General features: G+C 43.7%; 2 protein-coding genes across 6 annotated transcripts in view; both read right to left on the bottom strand.

Annotated features, from left to right (window-relative positions):
- Positions 1–413: 413 nt before the first annotated feature.
- lenep (lens epithelial protein) lies at positions 414–1,598 on the bottom strand. Its single transcript, XM_051076261.1, has one exon. It carries the CDS (start codon positions 1,163–1,165, stop codon positions 971–973), a length of 195 nt encoding a protein of 64 aa, XP_050932218.1. The 5' UTR covers positions 1,166–1,598; the 3' UTR covers positions 414–970.
- A 145-nt stretch (positions 1,599–1,743) lies between these two features.
- shc1 (SHC (Src homology 2 domain containing) transforming protein 1) overlaps positions 1,744–18,699 on the bottom strand; it is a 22,230-nt gene continuing 5,274 nt past the window's right edge. For 3 of the 5 annotated variants that reach the window (XM_018680497.2, XM_018680495.2, XM_018680498.2), the window contains 12 exons: positions 11,349–11,513; positions 11,060–11,130; positions 10,414–10,477; positions 9,270–9,389; positions 7,862–7,915; positions 7,415–7,466; positions 6,812–6,938; positions 6,552–6,699; positions 6,218–6,275; positions 5,693–5,809; positions 4,803–5,059; positions 1,744–4,643 (listed from right to left, as the gene is read on the bottom strand). In XM_018680497.2, the coding sequence (XP_018536013.1) occupies positions 4,515–4,643; positions 4,803–5,059; positions 5,693–5,809; positions 6,218–6,275; positions 6,552–6,699; positions 6,812–6,938; positions 7,415–7,466; positions 7,862–7,915; positions 9,270–9,389; positions 10,414–10,477; positions 11,060–11,130; positions 11,349–11,513 (1,362 nt within the window). In that variant the 3' untranslated portion in view covers positions 1,744–4,514. Of the gene's footprint in view, positions 4,644–4,802; positions 5,060–5,692; positions 5,810–6,217; positions 6,276–6,551; positions 6,700–6,811; positions 6,939–7,414; positions 7,467–7,861; positions 7,916–9,269; positions 9,390–10,413; positions 10,478–11,059; positions 11,131–11,348; positions 18,689–18,699 lie in introns of those variants that run through there. The other 2 variants (XM_018680496.2, XM_018680494.2) reach the window with 2 other exon arrangements.

The raw sequence follows: 18,699 nt of genomic DNA, 5'->3' as shown, positions 1-18,699 counted from the left end.
GTCACTATACTTCAATGGGAAAGCTTCCAAGTTGATTGACACATGCAGGTGATGTACGTTGCACGTTTTTTCAAACAATTCCAGTTCCCAGCTTTTGTCGGTGGTCCACAAAGCCCGAGCCGATTCCACGTAGATATTTTAGGTCGCGATATCTTCCTTTCCAATTTAAAACAGCTTGTAAAATTTGTATTAATATTTTTTCTCCAATATAGAAATCATGGATTTGACCCCTGTAAAGACATGCAACGTTGCAAACTTTGTTAAATTAAATAAACTCGAACCATAAAGTCTCAATAAAGGCATATAAAGGCAACAAGAGTAAATGACCAACCACCAACCACATTATTTTCTCACTTTTTTAGCTGCACCAAATGAATCATAATGACATGGAAAAAATGCAGACATAAAGGTAATAAGTTTCTATTCATTAGTCCCTTTATTCATTGCCACACCAGTTTGTCTTGTACAGTGAACATCAGTTCAGGTGCTACTCCTCAACATCTCAGATCAGCAGGGTTGAACTCAGGAAACTCTGAACCAGTCCCACTATGAACATTTGTAGCATCTAGAAATGTGCAAATGAGTGTTTCCTGAAAACCCAAGAGGAGCATCCTATAGACCCTGAAAAACAGGAATAAAAAATAATGTGTGTTTAAGTGGCTAAAAACAGTTTTATGATTTTGTAAACCTATTCCTCAATATAACTGCCTCTTCCCAAAATTGAGAGCTTCTTTTCTAGTAGGTAATTGCATTATATACATTAGAAAGATTTTAATTCATTATGTACTGATGTGGTAGATTGTTGTTGTCATATGAGACAAGATTCATACTTGCCAACGCTTTGGCAGCACCGCTGATCAAACACTCCATTTCTGATGAAATAAAAGCTGGCTGAAATTACACTATAGGAGCCAACGGAGAAACAGGGAAAATCAATGTTTGACCACTTGATCTACTCTGTCTCAGTCTGTCAGTCCAGGATCTCTTTGATGCACCAGCAGCAGAGGAGGAAGTAAAGGCACTCCTTAACTGACTGGATGAAGCTGTAGGCAAAGTTTCCTCCTAGGAAGTTCTTGCCTCGTCCCAGGCCCATGGCTATGTCCCGCAGGTGCTGTCCCAGAGAGGCCGAGGGCATGGCCTGAGGAAGAGGACGCTGAGGATGCATTGCTCCAAAATGAAAAAGGTAGTGATCAGGCAGAGGCAACAAGGAGATGAGAAGAAATAGGAGAGGTCTGACAAATGGGATTGGATCGGGCTCGTGCAACAGCTGAGGTCTGCTCCGTATTCCTGGCACAGTTAACTCCTCTACTTATAACCTCCTATACGAACTGTAGGCCACCTCCGTTCACATCCTGCTTTATCTAGACTCTTCCCCGCTTTCAAACATCCGCTGATTGATTAAAGGCCTTGTTTACCTTTGCTGCGCACCACTCACCTCTTTTGTGTAGGCACCCCCCACACAGACCCTCTCTAAGCTCTGACAATCACTGAATCAGCCCCCAGCTGTAACAGCCTCATACGTTCACAAAAAGGAGAGTTCCAGTAGCTTCAACACACCCCTGCACTACACCCTGCTCTTTGTTCACGACAGCGTGTGACAGGCAGTCATACCTTCTAAGTGTGAGCTGTGTTGTTTAATTTCAATCAAAGTTTTTTTGGTGTACTTTGATAGGAAAAAAACTATAAATGATGAATACTTAGGTCAAATACACAATTACATCAAAAGCCAAACTCACAAAGAGAGATGAATGATATATGTATTTATATATGCAATCTATATTTTCAGATAGATACAGGTGTAAACAGACATGTTTCCCTAAAAACAAACAAACAAAAAGCATTAAAATGGAAATATATAAAGTAAAAATCAATATCTGTGCACGCTATCTGAAAGTAACCTTTGGCTTTCAAAAAAGAAAAAACCTAATTAAAAAGTACAACAGCATCATTAACACTATCACCATCACCAACAACAAACACATTTTTTAAAAAGGATTTTCATGCAACAAAAGGCAACTGTGATAAATGATGTTAACACGGGGCCAGGTCACTAAATAATGCAGAGGGTCAGGTGGGTCCATTTCAGCACACACACACGCACACACAGACACACACACACACACAGCAATGGCAGAACTTAAAGCTCTGGATTTCCTATCTCTGATCTACAGACACCCGAACAAGCAGAGTGTGAGTGTCTGACTCGATCCAGCTGTCTCTCTGGTATGTGTGTGCATGTTAAGATTACATGTGAGCCCGCTTCAGGGTAATGAGGACTAGTTGACAGTTAAGGTTTAAGATGACAGATCCCTTCTCGTATTTCAGGAGTTTTGGCTGCAATCTCTTGGACAAGTTCAGTTGGCTTTAAGAGCTACCTCAGTGCTGTGGTGTCTGGCTCGGTGTTGTTACTTATCAAATAGGTCTCTAAATGTACAATTATGGAAACATTAATCCATTACTAAGATGACCAGTCAAAAATTGATGTTATTTACAGATGGCCAGGAAACATCCCCCCCCATGGTGACATCAAGTATCTGTGACTATAAGCTGAATGCAAGAATGTGCATCAGAGGAGATTGCCATCACTGGATCTGTTTGTGTGTGGTTACTGGAGTGTCATTTTTGCAGAGTCTTTGTTTAACTGAGAGGCTTGTGTAAGATTCTCCTGTAGTACATCTGAATTAAGTACATAAGGTGACTGCATTGAAGTGACGTGACTGCATTGAAGAAACAAGGCACGATTAAAAAGATATATAAAAAACAACACCATGAACTGAGGGAGGAGGAAGAGGAGAGGAGAAAACTAAAGTGTGAACTTCTCCCTCCAGATCCTTGACAGTTTGTGAAAACAGCACACTGAGGAGCAGCATTTTGGCTTAACAATTCATCGTTAGCGATGCTCCAAAAGCATGTATTCAGTTACCCCTGACCCATTTCATTTGATACAAGGTTTTTTAAAAATGATTCCCTCAAGTGATTAAAAAGTAAAGCAACATCACAATACACAATAATTACCAAACCAGTTACTGTGACATACTTTGCATCATTTTTGCAGAGGGAAATTCATTGCTTAGACTGCTCAACATCTCTCATTGGCCAGCGTGTAAAGGGGTCTCCTTTAACAACTCTTTCTTTTTGCTTCAGAGAATACTCTGTAAAGATATAACCCATAGATTGTCAAAGCAAACACATACTAAGGTGTCAGTGAAAAGCAATGATCAAATTATCTGGTCTATGCTTCTCTAAATGTAGTACTTATTGTGTTTGTGGGTGACACTGATGCACTTTAAAAAATTGCCTTCTTGATGATGTATTCAGGCACAATCACCTAAATTCTTCTTCTGTTCAAAACAGGCCCATTTTGATGTGCATTTCCTTCTTTCTAATTTAGCTCCCACTGCTGTAAGCACACAAGACAGTTGATAATTAACATGGCTTCCTCTGCCGTTAGCGACCAAGTTCATGTTCTTTGGCATGACAGGTGGTGCAGACTGTGCGTGGTGTAAAGGTGTATGTATATCTGCGTTTACAGAGAGATTAGGGCGATACAGCTGCTCAGATCCCCCTGAATTTCTAATGTCCAATTAGTAATGAATCCCAAGACAACTGACAAGGAAACAAAACATGTAATGCTCATTGGCATAGAAGTCCCAGTTTTGCATACAGGCTTTCTTCATCACCAGGTATCACTCCAGGGGTCAAAGTTCAAAAGTCTTTAATAGGGGAGTGGTTGACGGGGGTAGGGTGGCCCTCCTGATTATACTGGAAGCAAACTCGTTAATGCATATTCACCAGGCAGAATTATGTCAAAGTCAGGTTTGCTGCTGAAGTGCTCAAGTGACACCTGAAGGGAGTGTTTATGTTCGAGCCTGGTTCAGTCTCTACAACAAAGAACCGTTACCATCCAGGCTGCGTTTTGCCTAATATGCTCCAGCGACAGTCAGACACATTCTTTAAAGCACAGGAAAATCTCATTCCATGTCCCATTTACGTTCCTTTCTTCACTCTTCAGTTCCACCATTTCTTTGTACACAATTCCATGTATTAGTAAAGTGTTCGGTTTTTTTGTTTTTCATGATTGAATGTTGAGATTTTTTTTTCTTTAAAAAATTGCATTTGTTTTCTGCCCTGTTCTGAAATTAGCAAAGGGCTCCTCCCTGGTTCACAGTAGGCTGTTGAGAAATTGCAGCAGTGCTTCTCCGTTGTGGAGGGATGCGCGGATGATAGTTGGTGGTGTCGAGAAAGGACTGCAGATCACAGCTTGGCTTTCAGAAAGGACAGGAACATGTGGCAACAGCAGCAAGTAAGTGATTTTGCAGAGAAACTGGTGATTTTTTTTCTTTTTTGGCTTTCTTTGCTAACGTGTGTGTGTGCGTGTGAATATATCTTCCTGTGTATGTTGGAGTGTAGTGTTGCTGCGTGTGTTATAGCATATGAGGGTGTGTTTATGTTGTGTTGAATTGCAGTGGGAGTGTATGTATATTTGGTGGAGAATTTCATTGGTCTGCGTAACGTCAGGCCCTGCGCTCAACTGGCTGTTGCAGACACACTTCGCTACCAGCTGATACGATGGGGAGTCTGTTGTCCATGTGATAACTGATCAAGTGACTCACACTTTCAAAACGATGGTCTTTTGTACGGACCTGAAAGACAAAAACAAAATTGTAAAAAACGAAAAGACATGTTTAACTATATAATTATACAACCATGCATTCTGAAATACTACTTTAAAAATGTCCCTTCCCATCCATTCTCCTCCTTCCCCTTTGGCCTTGTGATCCCCTCCTCCTGCCCTGACTCACCACTCCTTCTGGGTCGACTAGTAGCAGGTGTTTGGGCTGACCCCCCTGCTGTCCTGTGAGAACGTACTGTCCGGGTGTGGTCCCAGACTCCCTCACCAAGAAGTCACCATCACGGGTTAGCAGCCTCTCTGCTTCCCTGCGACTTAAGCTACCGTGGAACCAGGCCTCGCACTGCAACTGCTGCACCAGGGGGGGCGCTGCCGTCACTGAGCTTGAGCCACTGTGCCCAGAGACCCCCAGGGCATCGTCAAATGGCTCTTTAAAAAAAACATCCAGATATAAATGTGTAATACTGTATTTCTCTGATGTAACGTTCAAATACATTTTCTTTTGTCCTTTAATATTGTCTGTATTTCTATTCAAAACAATAACTATTGGACCATGTCCAAGTGAACCACATGGTCTCTGACAGTGTGCTATCCACTGATATTGGACTGCATCTTTAATGTGAAAAGCTTTACCCAGTCAACCAATCATGTTACATAAAATGCCCCCGTAATGGACAAAGGCACTCTAATTCCCTTATCTCCCTCCAAGGCTGCCTTCTGTGGGCAGCTCAACTCCTCAATTAGCCAGTCATATGGAATGTAAAGTACACACTACTCTGCTCATCTCCTTAGTCACTGATTAACCCTTATGCTTGCCACATGGTAAAACAATTGCACATTTCAGTTAGGAGTAATATTGGTCATTTTGATTACAACACACACTTACATTTACAAGAAATTATGTTTCAATATGTCTCCCAGCAAGCTAGTTAGTCATTTCAGCACAGTGGGGTTTTTTTTGAAAGCAGTCTATTTCAGCTGGATTTATCAAGCTGAGATAATATTCCCAGCACAACACATTAACTAACATAAGAGCATAGATAGACCAGGTGAGGCTCTTACTCATGTCAAAAGCATCTCTGTGAGCATTTCCATTTGCTGCAACTGGGGGGCGGGGTTTATCCACATTGACGTATGATGGGTCATCAAACAGTTCCCTTCCCCCTTCTTTGGCACCTACTAAAAAAAAGAAAAAAAAGACATCAGTAACCTTGGCACCTCCTGTGTCTCATATCAGCTGTGCACAGTCAAGACAAAACAACAAAGACAAAAGAGTGGAGAAATAGTGCCACCGATTCCTCTGCTAGGAGTCAATTGTAACAGGGCTGAAAAATGCCATTGTTTTTGAGTTGTTATACTGACCTACAGCACTCCTACGTACAAATTAGACATGAGGCCATTATAAATGAGCAGTGTTCCGTACTGAGGGAAATAACTAGTTATCCAAGAAAGAGACAAGGAAAAATAGTTGTTTAGTCTCTTCATTTGTGTCTGAATGATACCCTGAGTCATTTCCTTTCAGCCTCACAGTGAATGACGGATAGAGAGAGAGATGCAGAGAGACTGACAAGCACAGACAGATCTCACCTGGTAGAGGCGGCAGAGGCTGCTTGTGAATGTCATTCTGACCTGGCTGTCCATAAGGCTGCAAACACAGAGACACATAAACAAATGAGTCACTGCACCATGTAGACTAGAATTTATTATCTGGGCTACTGAAAAGGTTACAAAGGTCAATAATGATTTGTGTATATCAAACAGAACAGGGTTACAGTTGCCTTTTCTTTTACTAGAAAGTGGGCATTTCTTTATCGCATGCTGCATAGCTAGCAAATTCCTTACGAGTGTATCATCTTCCAACTGCAGTGATGTGTATGAGCATGTTTCATTCTCCCTTTGTGTTTATGTGCACTTGTCTCACCAGTGTGGCCCCTGGGCGGGTCCTCATGTCAATCAGTCCACCAGGGGGAGGTTGTTTTCCAGGGAAATTGTTATAGTAAGGGACGTCAGGAGGCGGCGCAGCCTCATCATCTTCTTCCTCCCATGCAGAGCCGTCAAACGGAGCCATTCTGAGAGAGGAGGGGGCGATACAAAAGCAGATAGAGAAACACACGATGGGTGACAAATTACAAACACAAGTGCTTGTTTTGGGCTCATGTGAGCAAAGATATCCCTGTTTACCTGTCATGAGGGGTGACCAGTTTGGGTGGGTTCTTTAGGTACTGTTTAAATCGCAGTTCAAAGGCCTGACCGATGGTGCTGATGACCTCCTGGGCTAAACCCTCTGAGCACTCCAGGATGTGACATGCTGAAAGAGAGGACGCACAAATGAGCTGCAGCAACACATTTCTGTGAATGTGAAACCGAGAATAGTTTTTTTCTCCTCCATTCATCATTATTGCTTGGAAAAAAATCTGGCCACATGTTCATATATTTAGCACATAAGGATGAATAACAGTCCTGTTACTTGTGATGCCTATTTAGCAGTAAATGTTGTGTTTCTCCCTTGGCACTCTGGGTCTATAATGTCTCCCGTGGGCGGTGTGTCAAACTCAAAGGGAAATGAAAAAATTAATAGAGGCATTTTATTTATTTAATAGGATTAATTTATATCTTAATAAAATTGTGTGTTTGAATTTATATTTACGGCATTTGCTGAAGGTGCAATCTGAAAACATGAGTCACCATGTTGTTATGGTCAAACCAAATTTATTTAAAAAAAAAAAAAAAGTATATTGGCAGAAGCTGCCTGAGTGAAGGTGTCATTTTGCTGTTTCTGCTCACCTCTCTGGTTGACTGGGTCTTTGGCCACATATGCTACGTACTCAGCCGTATCCTGAGGGAGAGAGGGGAAGACAGTTAGGGGAAGAGGGAAAGGGGAAAAAAATTGATAGGAGGAAAAAGGGAAGGGCAGGTTTAGGATAGAAAGGTTGAGTAAAAGAGGGAGAAGAAGCAGGAGAAAGAGATAAAGCAAAGCTGCAGTCCTTAAGTCATACAGAAGTTAAAAGCATACACTGAGCTGAAAGAGAGATAACAGGAAGTAGTGAGATCAGGCTTGGAAGAGAAGGACTGCAAACCAGCGAGGCAGCAACAGAGTGAGTGGTATTCATAGGAATAGACAATGACAGAGGACAGGAAGGAAGGATATGGAGGCTGAAGAAAGATGGAAAATGTCCAGAGTGAGATTTGAGCTGAGAGAGAGAGAGGGAGAGGGAGTGCTGGGTGACTCACTGGGTCTCCTCCAGAGGCGAAGGAGATGGACTGCATGTGATGATTGGCGATTATCTGTGGAGAAAAAGAAAGGGAGAGTTGAAAGTGAGAGAGAGAGAAAGAGAGAAGGAGAGCACGTGGGTGACATGAAGTATGTGGGAAGTGAGATGAAAGCATGTGGATGGAGAGACAAATGTGGAATAATTACTGAGAAAAGTGCTTTTTCCTCCATTGAGCACCATCAACTGCAGCAGAGATAAAAACTAAGTAGAGACAATGGATGGAACACCTTTTTAACAGTCTGCAACAGCCGCCCATGTTGGATCAATAACAGCATCAACACTTACTAATGCTCTCTGCACAATGTGTGGTCTGTATCCGAGTCAGTATTTGTGAATGGGTGTATGTGCGCAACATGTTTCTTTGGGCTACGTGTTAATGTGTATGCGCTGCACTCCTGTATACCATTTCCCCAAAGAAATAAACATCGTTCAGGAGCTATTAACTCATTAGAGGTCTGGGAGGAGGATCACATCCTGCCCCTGAGGCGATGCAGGAATGAAGACGATGGTTAAGAGGGATTTGCGCATCATCCAGAGTAAATGAAGCAAACAAAGTGGAGAAGCTCTAAATTTATCTGAGCATCTCTTAAATGTCGCAAAAGGTCATATTACACACTGCTCTGAGAACTAAATCACAAAATAATACACTCAGTTGAGTTTTGATTTCGAAAGATATTTTCTTAATGCTGAAATCTAAAAATATATATTCTTTTACATCATTTAGATCCAATCTTCTATGAAATATCAGCTAATTAAAATCTGTTTATCATTAATTAAAGTGTGTAAGCAGTGGGAAAAATGATCATGCATCTTTTAAAACAATCTCTGAAATGTTCATCTTCATTTATTAATGGTTGTTCATATAGTACGTACATGCACGATTATTAATAAATGAAGGTGATCTAGACATCCCTAGTGTGTGCTGAATGAGTCTTTCTGCATTTTTTCTGCTACAGCTTAGCACCCAGTCAGATGAATGAACATATATATATATATATATACACACACATATACACACACACACACACACACACACACACATATATATATATATATATAATTTACATATATATTAAAATTGGCATCCTAAAGCTGATCTTTAAAAAGTAAGTTTGTAAAATCCTTAAAACCATAAGAAATCCCTCAAGCACAGAGATCTCAGGTTTACTCCACTTCAGTAAAATGCACAGGCTAAGTGCACTCAGGACCAAACATACCTCCAGCTACAACAGATCTCTAACAATCAGATGCATCTCTGACTCACAGTGAAATCTCTGGCTATCAAGGACAAATCTACCAAACACCAACAGCTTTTGAGAAGAATACACACAATGGCAGCTTCAGGAGCAAGCTGCTTTCACTCTAACCTGTTTGCAGTCAGAGGCCAGCAGATTGAGGCTGCTGGTTGAGATGGTGAGGCTGATTGTCATGCCAGCAAACTGCAGGTTACTCTTCCCCAGGATGGACGTCAGACAGCGAGAGGAAGGCTGCGAAGGAGAGGGATGTGGTCTATGAGTAATAAACAAACAACGTGCACACACAGAAACCTACAGTTTTTTTTTGTTTTTTTTTAAACTTCAACAAGGCACGACAGTCCACTGAGTGCTCCCTGCCTGTGCATGAGCCTGTGGGTGTATGTGTGGAAATGCCTGTGTGTGTGGGAGTGGGAGAACAGCTGCAATTGTGAAAGTGATCCTGTCTCGAAGGCCAACTGTGACCAATGGGGAGTAGACAGGACAGTTCACATACTGTAGGCTGTGCCAAGAGTATCACGCAGATCACGCCAGCGCTATTCTGCCAGCCCATTTATCCCAGTCCTCCTCCTGTTCTCATGGCTGTCATCCATATCTGCTCCAGAATATGTGAAGTGCAGTGTGAGAACATCAGGATTAAGACAGGATGCACATGCGCAGCCACATTAACCTCAGTCCAGCCAAATCAGAGGGACTAGGATAGTTTAATCTATTCTAGTTTACATTCTATAACTGCAGTTTGTCTGGTGTGCTGCACTGCCAGACGTTCTTTGGTCAAACCCTGCTATGACAGCAGGCGGCTGGATTTAGCCACCTGTTTTATGAACTGTTTGGGTGGATGCTTTTAGTTTTACAGGGACACTGCGCACAGACACACACAGTCTTTAAACAGCAGACTGGCGGCTGTGTCTGGTAGTCTGTAGTGCTTCTTCGGCCTGAGACTGGCTCCACAGGAGCTCCAACTCCACCTCTCTAGCCTCCCTTGTGACAAGAGGGAGGGAAAAGAGAGACCAGAGAGTGATTGGTAATTACCTGTGAGTAGCCCGCTAACCGCAAAAGTGTACAATCAGCCTAAATCAAGATCTGTGTGTGTGTGTGTGTGAGGGAGAGTGTGTGACTGAATAGCCAACTGACCACAGAGTGGACAATCAAGCTAAATCTAGCTCTTATCCAGAAAACCCTTCCCACTGCCGCCCACTTAAGCTGTATAAATAAATAATGCCCTGTAAGGGTGTGCGCTAGTGTGCATAGTGTGTACCTTTCTCCTGCGCTGGGCTCCTTTGGCTCCCGGTACTGCCTCGCACACCACAGAGATTGCCTCTCTGAAACATTAAAAACATGCAAGAGTTTCAATAGCATGTCATTAAACCTCACACCTTTCCAGACTTACAATTATGTGGATTAAATGAGATCTGGCAGTGGGTGATTGAATTTATCGTCCCTGGCAACAATGCTCATCTTTGCCACAGAGACAAACATCACTACGGAAACCAGAGGGAAACCACCAGGATTCCAGAACATTCTAATTTAGGGTCTGAGAGAGCAGCAAGCGTGTATTTACTCTCTCTCTCACACACACACACACACACACACACACACACACACACACACACACACACACACACACACACACACACACACACACACACACACAGATATGAGCAGATATAGTCAGACACAGAAACAAGCAAGCAAAAGGGAGTGTAAGCAGAACAAGAAGCAAGCAAGCGGACGAAGAAAAATAGGAGAGGCGGGTGGGGTGTGTGTATGCGTGTGTGAGTGCACCAGACCGATGTTTCTGTAAGTCTAACCACACTTTTACCATCTCGCCCCCACATGCACAAACAAGAGCTGATGAGGGAAATGGCAAGCCAGCAGCTGATGAGCAGCACTGTAAGTCTCACCTGGTGACCTGAGTTCTGGTGTTGAAGTCCAGCGCTCTCATTGACTGTAGCACCTCAACGCAACCCATGTACTGCCCAGGAAACAGGAAGGCAACACATTAGCATCAGACATTTCCTACATCACAGTCCCATTGGACAGATGGAACACAATATGAACGGCAGAGGAAGAAAGCAGTGGTGTCAGTTTCTAAAAATGTGAAAGAAGGTTGTATATATGCAAAAACAGGAAAAAGAGATGTGTAATTATATATTTCAGTTGGGGGCTGGTGAGAGTGTGCCAGTCACTTACCCGTACAGTGTAGGAAACACCGGTGGTGCTGACCACATTGTCGGAGTGTAGCCAGCCACGGCTGGGCTTGTTGACAAAGGAGCCATGACGCGTCCACTCATCTCCTCCCAGCTGTGCTCCTTCCACCCGTGCCCTCCTGGACGCCCCTCCCAGCCGGTTCATGTCCTGCAGAGGAGGTCGGGGAGGGGGAGAAGGAGCGGTTAGAGGGGGAACAGGGTGATGGAGCGGAGGGGAGGAGCTAGAGCTGCTCCTGTCATCCCCAGATGACTCAACGGGTGCCTGAGCCTGCTGCAACCTGCTCGAGGCCTTGAGTCCTGGGAGGAGGGTGGCGGAGACGCCCAGACGAAGGGATCCCATCCTAGGGAAGAAGGAGCAGAGGGTGGTGGGGCTGTTCTCAGCCGGGCGGGGAGAAGAGGGGGGCAAAATGGGAGTGAGAGATGAGGAGGAGAGAGAAGAGGGTAAACCAGGGGAGGGAGTGAGCGGGGTAGCGGGACTGGAAGGAGGGAATGATGATGGATTGGAGTTTGTTTCATCAGTTGAGCTCAGCGATTCACTCCGAAAATGGGTATATTTGGTTTTTGGGACAAGCTCCATAATGAATCTGCAGTGTCAGTTTTTATATCCGCGCAAGTCCACACAGGCTCTAGTGATTCAATCAAAGTCTCTTTGTCTCAGTATTCAAAGTTTCTCCCTAAAAGGACACACAGCCATCTGTCTGTCTTGCTCAATGTAAGAGCTGAATCCATCTGTCTGGTTGTCTGTCCTCCACACATTACCAGGCAGCCAAAACCAAACTGCTTTAAAAACGGCTTTATCCACAATGAAAGCAGAGTGAGAAAAGGAGCAGAGGAGAAGAGCGATGTCCCAGTTAATGGTAGAATGCAGATGAAAAAAGTTTGTTTTTAGTGCACCAGTGCAGATCATGTTGTCATCGGTTCACTTTAAATCTGCTTCAATGTTCATTGTGTTCCCAGGGACTGATGATGATCACATGGTCTTAGCTCTCCACAAAGTGTTCATCTTGGTGTTTTTGCCATAATGTAAAACAATATCTGTGAGTATCTTGTCCCAACTTAATAGCCCCTCAGTGAGGGCCAGTTACCCAGCTGTCGGCAGCACCATGGAGAATCAACACAAGTGATTTCTCTCAACGCCCCCTCGCATGTGTGTTACTGCGTTGAGGGGTGCACACTTGTTTGTGATGTGTTTAAATGCATGTGAGGCAGCATAAACCTTTCCCTGCCCACAATGCCTCTTAGATTATCTGTGTATATGTGTGTTGGTGTGCGCACATGCGTGCATGTGCGAAGCGGCTCCCCTCGGCAGCTCTATCCTGCTTGACACAGGCCCATAAAAATCCTATTAGCGGCCAACGAGGGGTTCGCAGGGGGACTGCGCACACTAACACGGCAGTGACGCGCACACACATGCACAACACACAGCTCCAATTGGTCGATACTACAGTGAGCACCTGCAGAGCTCAGTTAAGCCCAGAACTGCTAAAGAAAAGAGAGAGGAGGTTTACTGATGTATGGCTAGTCTCCAATTCCTCGTAGCAGCATGCTTTCCTTAACACCTGCTTTTCAAGTGCATCATGTTCTCAACTCTTTCTTGGGGCCCCTTTTTACTCTCTCTCTCTCTTCCTCCAAATGGTTTCGTGTCCGCTCTGAATGGCCCTGGCTCTCTCCCTTCCTGTGTCTCCTTCCTCTTCTTCTCTCTTCTTCCAGATTACTTCTGGCACAACCTCCTTCCCTTTCTCTGCACTCTTCCCTCCCTTTTCTCTGTCTGCTCTCTTCTCCTGGAAGTCCTCTCTCTTCCTCCACACAATATACTCCGCCAACCTCTGTCTCTCCAGTGCCTCTGCCCTCTCCCGCGCCACCACTTCCTCTCTCCTCTTCCAGATGATCTCTCGCTCCCCCTCACCCCCTCCCTCGTCTGCTCGCCCGTTCTCCAGGCTGTCCTGTTTAACAGTCCCTCTGTGTAATATATTAATGGTGATCCCTGTCTTCCTGCCTCGCTAACTTTAAGATTAGGGATGGCTAGAGGCTAGGCATGGTCACCTATTTAGACACGAGTAGAAAACAAAGAAAAAAAGTTAGTACTTAAGTTAGTGCTTAAGACTGGGCCGACAGAGTTGGGCCTGTTCCTGACTGTAGTTCCTGATATGGCTAAAACAAGTGAGGCTGACTCGGTTCAAGTGTGTTCTCTAAAACTGGCCACCTCAGTTAGGATGTTTGTTTTTGCTCTGGAGCACCATTAGATAGTGGTAGTTTGAGTCTGAGATGTTGTCTCTGTCTGGTACAGTGACACACACTGCAGTAGCACGGTGGTGATGTAACACTGGAGAATATAGGTCATTGGCTGATGACGACTACCGGTGGGCTTGTTGTGATGGTAATGAGACCTGATTGGTCTGGTTTGAACTCCCAACCCAGGGTTCCCTGAATGGTGCTGGAGGCTCATCAGTTGAATGTGAACCTGCTCACCCAGCTGGAAATGCTCAATTAAAACTGCTCTCTGTTGATATGCTGATCTCTCTATGCGCTTCTGCTCTTACCCTGTTACTTTATTACTACCTAGTTCAAAAAACAAGCCCAGTTTATAGTCAGTTACCTGAGAGAAGAGCGTTGACACAGCCCGATATGATATAAACAAGCCAAGTGTTATATTCTGAAACTGTTTCCTTCCTTATCTAAGGCAGGGCTTATCAAGCAGCAGGTTAGCTCTCAGATCTGCAACAAACACCGACACCGCATAACATCTCATGTTCTGCATAGTCCAACCTAGAAGGCAAACAACAGTCTGTTTACATTAACAGTCTCTCGCAACCCAAAGTCCCACAAACAAAACAGTCTGCAGCAGTTTGACCTCAGAAAGAGGCAAGGCTACACCTACACTCCTGCAGCAAGCTGGCTGGTCTACACCTCAGTGCTGCTGAGGCACTAGTCATATTTACAATCTGTTGACCTTTACTCCCTCAAAGGAGAGCAATGTTTGCACGCACCTTGCCTAAACCACTTGCAGAGGGATGTAAATTTGGCACCAATGTTTCAGTGATGCCCAGTGAAAGCATGCATTTTTCCACGCACTAACATTTCATAACTTAGCTGTGTCTGAAGAACAGCGCACCAGCTTGCAGTGGGCGCTGGATGCATGGCAAAGGAACAGTCGCCTACACCAGTCTAGCACCACAGAGGGATTGTCTAGCAATTCTAGCTAGTCATCCATCTGATCTTGGCCAAAAAGCACCATTGAGGATCCAGTCACACGCATGCACTGCCAGACAGGCTGGGATGATCTCCAGAAAGCTGTAAAGAAGTATGGCTGGAAAAGTCACAAAAGACACCCGGTATGTGGACAATCCCAGAGCATGCAGAACAAACAAAACAGTCTGTAACACCCCTAATAAAACCACAAATGAGTCCAGAGAGAGGATTAGCACTTAAAAAGGCAAGAGATCCAACATAAACGGACTTGTTAATGCTAAAGAAGGAATTCCAGGTGTGTTCTCATACACAGGGGTGCTGAAATACTCTATGAGTAGAGTTAACCCTTGTCCTGCCCGAGGAGGTTTTAGTGCACAGAACACAGTGTAGGTCAGGTGACTGCAGAGGAGATGACCCTCTACATGAGGAGAAATCCTGAGTCACCTACACACAGAGTAAAAGGAACAGACTGTCACAGACATAGCACACCTAATGAACAGTGATTAGTGGCCTTGAGGCCGAGCAGCTGCACAGAGCGATACATACAAGTGAAATCAGTAAGATAATCAAATTTATCCAGTCATTCCTGATAATGGCACATCAGCTTGACTGATGAAGACAGTAGTTGCCTGATAAAGGTGAGATCAGGACAACCAGGGCTGAGCTGATTCGCCCTAGACGAATACACAGAATGGGGAGGGGGAGACAGGTGACCTGAAACAACCCTGATTCCCGGAGACTGCCGAGCTCCGCATAGACAAAGACCGTCTAGTAAAGAAGGAAAAAAAAAATCCTGTCTAAGAAAGAAACTCTAAAAACTGCACACAACCATGAACTAATCAGGTCTACTGCTTCTTATCTACTTAATATATACAATTACCTAATGGAACAGCACCAGTTAAAAGATAAGACAAGAAAAAAGAACTTTACATCTTGTTCTGTCTGCAGCTGCCGCCCGTTGCTATGGCAACAGACATTAAAAGAGATGCCTGCGGAGGATATATACTGAGAAGTCCCAACAAAGGCAGAAATCTTTAGACAAAGAGATAACTGCTTTGTCAAATCACACGGCAGCAATTAATTGCTGCATCAAAGACTCCACGTTAGAGCTTTTTTTTTTTTAATCCAACAAAAGGGAAAAACTACAGACTCCTAGAAAGATCAATAGGTTTCAGGAAATGATCAAAGTTTGACCGGCGTCGCGCCAGCCATAAAACCCAATCAATGTTGACATCCCATGTCGGCTACATGCACTAACTCCAACTAGAGAATGTAAAACTGCATGTCTGACATTATTTTAAAGAACAATAATCACTTTTCTATTAACAGTATAAACAACAACTACACTAATCTTTTACTTCTAAAAGATGACACTTATGTTTAGAAAACTTGCATAAAAACAACCTGAATATTCTGTGCAGCAACTAAGAAAGATAACGACTGTATAACATCCTGCAGAATAGATCCTATGCTAGAGAATAGAAAACCAGAAGTCACAAAGAGAGTCTATATTTACACAAAAGAAAAAAGTAATTAAAATTGTTCTGTAAAAAGTGAGTCTAATCAATCTTCCTAAAAGTTCTTTCTTTTGTCATGAATGGCAAAACAATAATAGTTCCTTTTTTGGTTTAAAGAGCATACAGTTGATAATCCATGGTGTTTCATCTAAAGCTGGGTTCCATATTCACATGAGAACCACATTAATGTTTAAACAGCCACAGACTGTCCGGTCATTCGTCCTCTCCTTCCTCTTTCTGGCTCTCCGTCCGTCCACTCCCTGAAAAACGTGCTTCTCCTCTGATCCGCTCTTCCGCTCGATTAATTCACAAAGTCACTGCCGGCAGCTCCTCTCCATCTATCCTCTCCTCTGTTTGGCTTCCTCCTCTTCTCTTCCCTGCTCTCTCTCTCTCTCTCTCTCTCTCTCTTTCAGCAGATGGTGAAATGGCAGTGCTGCCAGGATGGACAATGGCACTCCTTCATTGTGCTCCTCTTCTCCCCTCACGTCTGTCTCTCATTCCCACTTTCCTTCCACCTCTGTCTGTTAGAGGGACGAGCACGCTGTCTGTCCTCCCCTCCTCCCAGTCTGGGTGGGTGATGCTGCCTCCCATTTTCTCTCTTACCGTCTCTCTCTCTCTCTCTCTCTCTCACTCACACACACACACACACACACACACACACACACACACACACACACACACACACACACACACACACACACACACTCGCGGCTGCTGCCTCTGCCCTCCCCACCTCTTTTTCTCCCATTCTACCTCCTTCCTGTTTCCTCCCCTTCCCCCCACCTCCTCTCTGCAGCCTCAGTCATTTACCAGTGTACATGTGTATGCACAGCAAGATGCTGCGCTCCTGCACATTAATGCACACACTCCAAGGGGAGATGGGGATGTGGAAGAAGGGAGGAGGGGAGGGAGAGAAGGGGTGGAGGGGGTAGATATGTGTGTATGTGTGTGCATGTACACAGATAAAGGGTTGCCCATGTTGGCTATTCAAGGTTCCTCCCTTATTCATGTTTGGTAACCTGAGAAAGAGAGTGAAAGGGGGAGAAAAAGAGAGGGGTGGGGGGTGGAGACAGACAGGGGGAAAGGGTGCACCCTCCCCCTGTGTGCTGTACAGTATAACCTATATAACCTTGATGATAGAGGAAGAATTGGAATAAGAAAGACTTACATTCACATAATAAACATTCCCTCTGTTACTGCTTGACTAAAAGCAGGTTATTACCAGGCAAACACAATAACAACTGAGAGCGATTCTGTAGAGGCAGACAGAAAACAGAGATCCCAGGGATTGGTCAAGACATTCAAGCGTATCTGATGAGAAGGCAGTGTTGCGGAAAGCAGAGGAAACCACCCATAGAGTGCCACAGGAGCCCAGCAGAGTGCATAGCAAGGAGTCCTCAAATGACACCCAAAATGTAAGAGTCCCTGCAGTACTACGTCTGGCCACTACGCCATTATCATGTGGTCGAGTGGTGCACTTGGGGGATGTGAAGGATCAAAGTCAGAGAACTACCAAGAACTAGAGTGTCATTCAAGATAATATCTGTCACCATATGCCACACAGTGATGCAAGTGGTACTGATAAGTATGATAGTGATTGGTGAAGACAGCCCCCTCCACCCGTAGCCTGCACCACGCCTGTAACCAGTGAAACACATGACACACTGTGGCTTAGAGTTGACAGGAAGATATTGTTGTTTTCTTCAAGAGCTTAACATTGTTGCTGACTAATATTTATCTTAAAGACTACAGATCATGTTTAGTTGCCAGTTTATTAGGTACGTGCTACTAAAACTAATGCAGTCTAATCTAATTCTACCTCCTGCCTTAATGAGGGCATTGTTTTCAGTTTTTGAATATACAGTTCAACAGAATCACAAACTACAGCCTTCAAAACATTTCAAGAAAAACTGACCAGTATAACCATCCTGAACATAGAATTTATTGCAGGACTGTTGTATTAGACTGCATTAGCTGTAGCAGCGTGGACCTAGAAAACCAATAACTCACACAATCCACAAAATTTACATACACAGGGCTGCACAATTACTCATGCATGATTACACGCTGTGGCTTTTCTCCCAGTTTCATTCAACTGTAGAATACTGGAAAATACTGAAATATTTCCTTTAGACTGCTTCAGGGGAAAACCTTTAAATACCAAATGTGCAGTAAAAATAGTTTGTTTTCTCAAGTCACTCGTGGAGTGGAACACTATAATGTATCATGCTGTATTGCTCCTTATAAAACTGTGCTTTGTCAAAAATCTGCTGAATAATTCTCATGTTTTCTGCTGTGTATGCTGCCTGGAAACCAATCTAAATGGGTCAGGATAGGCTGCACTTTTTCAATTCAAAGTTTCAAACATTATCTTTTAATGAAGTTTATAAAAGAATTATTGAATTATAATAATGAAAAGAAAATAGAAATGTAGGCCAAATTTGAACATGAATCAAACTGTGAATTATTACACCCCTACTAAAAGCTGCATGTGTTGACAATATGTAGACAACTAATTTTGAGCATTTTTTTCTGCAATCATACAGCCCTACATTTACAATCCATTAAATACATGACCAATTTTTACATTGTGGTGAGAGGAGTCAAACCCTTTGCCACTGTGTCACA

Source organism: Lates calcarifer, linkage group LG15, assembly GCF_001640805.2.
Source record: "Lates calcarifer isolate ASB-BC8 linkage group LG15, TLL_Latcal_v3, whole genome shotgun sequence".
Lineage (NCBI taxonomy): Eukaryota > Metazoa > Chordata > Actinopteri > Centropomidae > Lates > Lates calcarifer.
This window is presented reverse-complemented; position numbering and strand designations above follow the sequence as displayed.

What these genes read in the sequence shown, in the direction of transcription:
- lenep (XM_051076261.1), bottom strand. Translation starts at nt 1,165, where the DNA reads ATGCATCCTCAGCGTCCTCTTCCTCAGGCCATGCCCTCGGCCTCTCTG.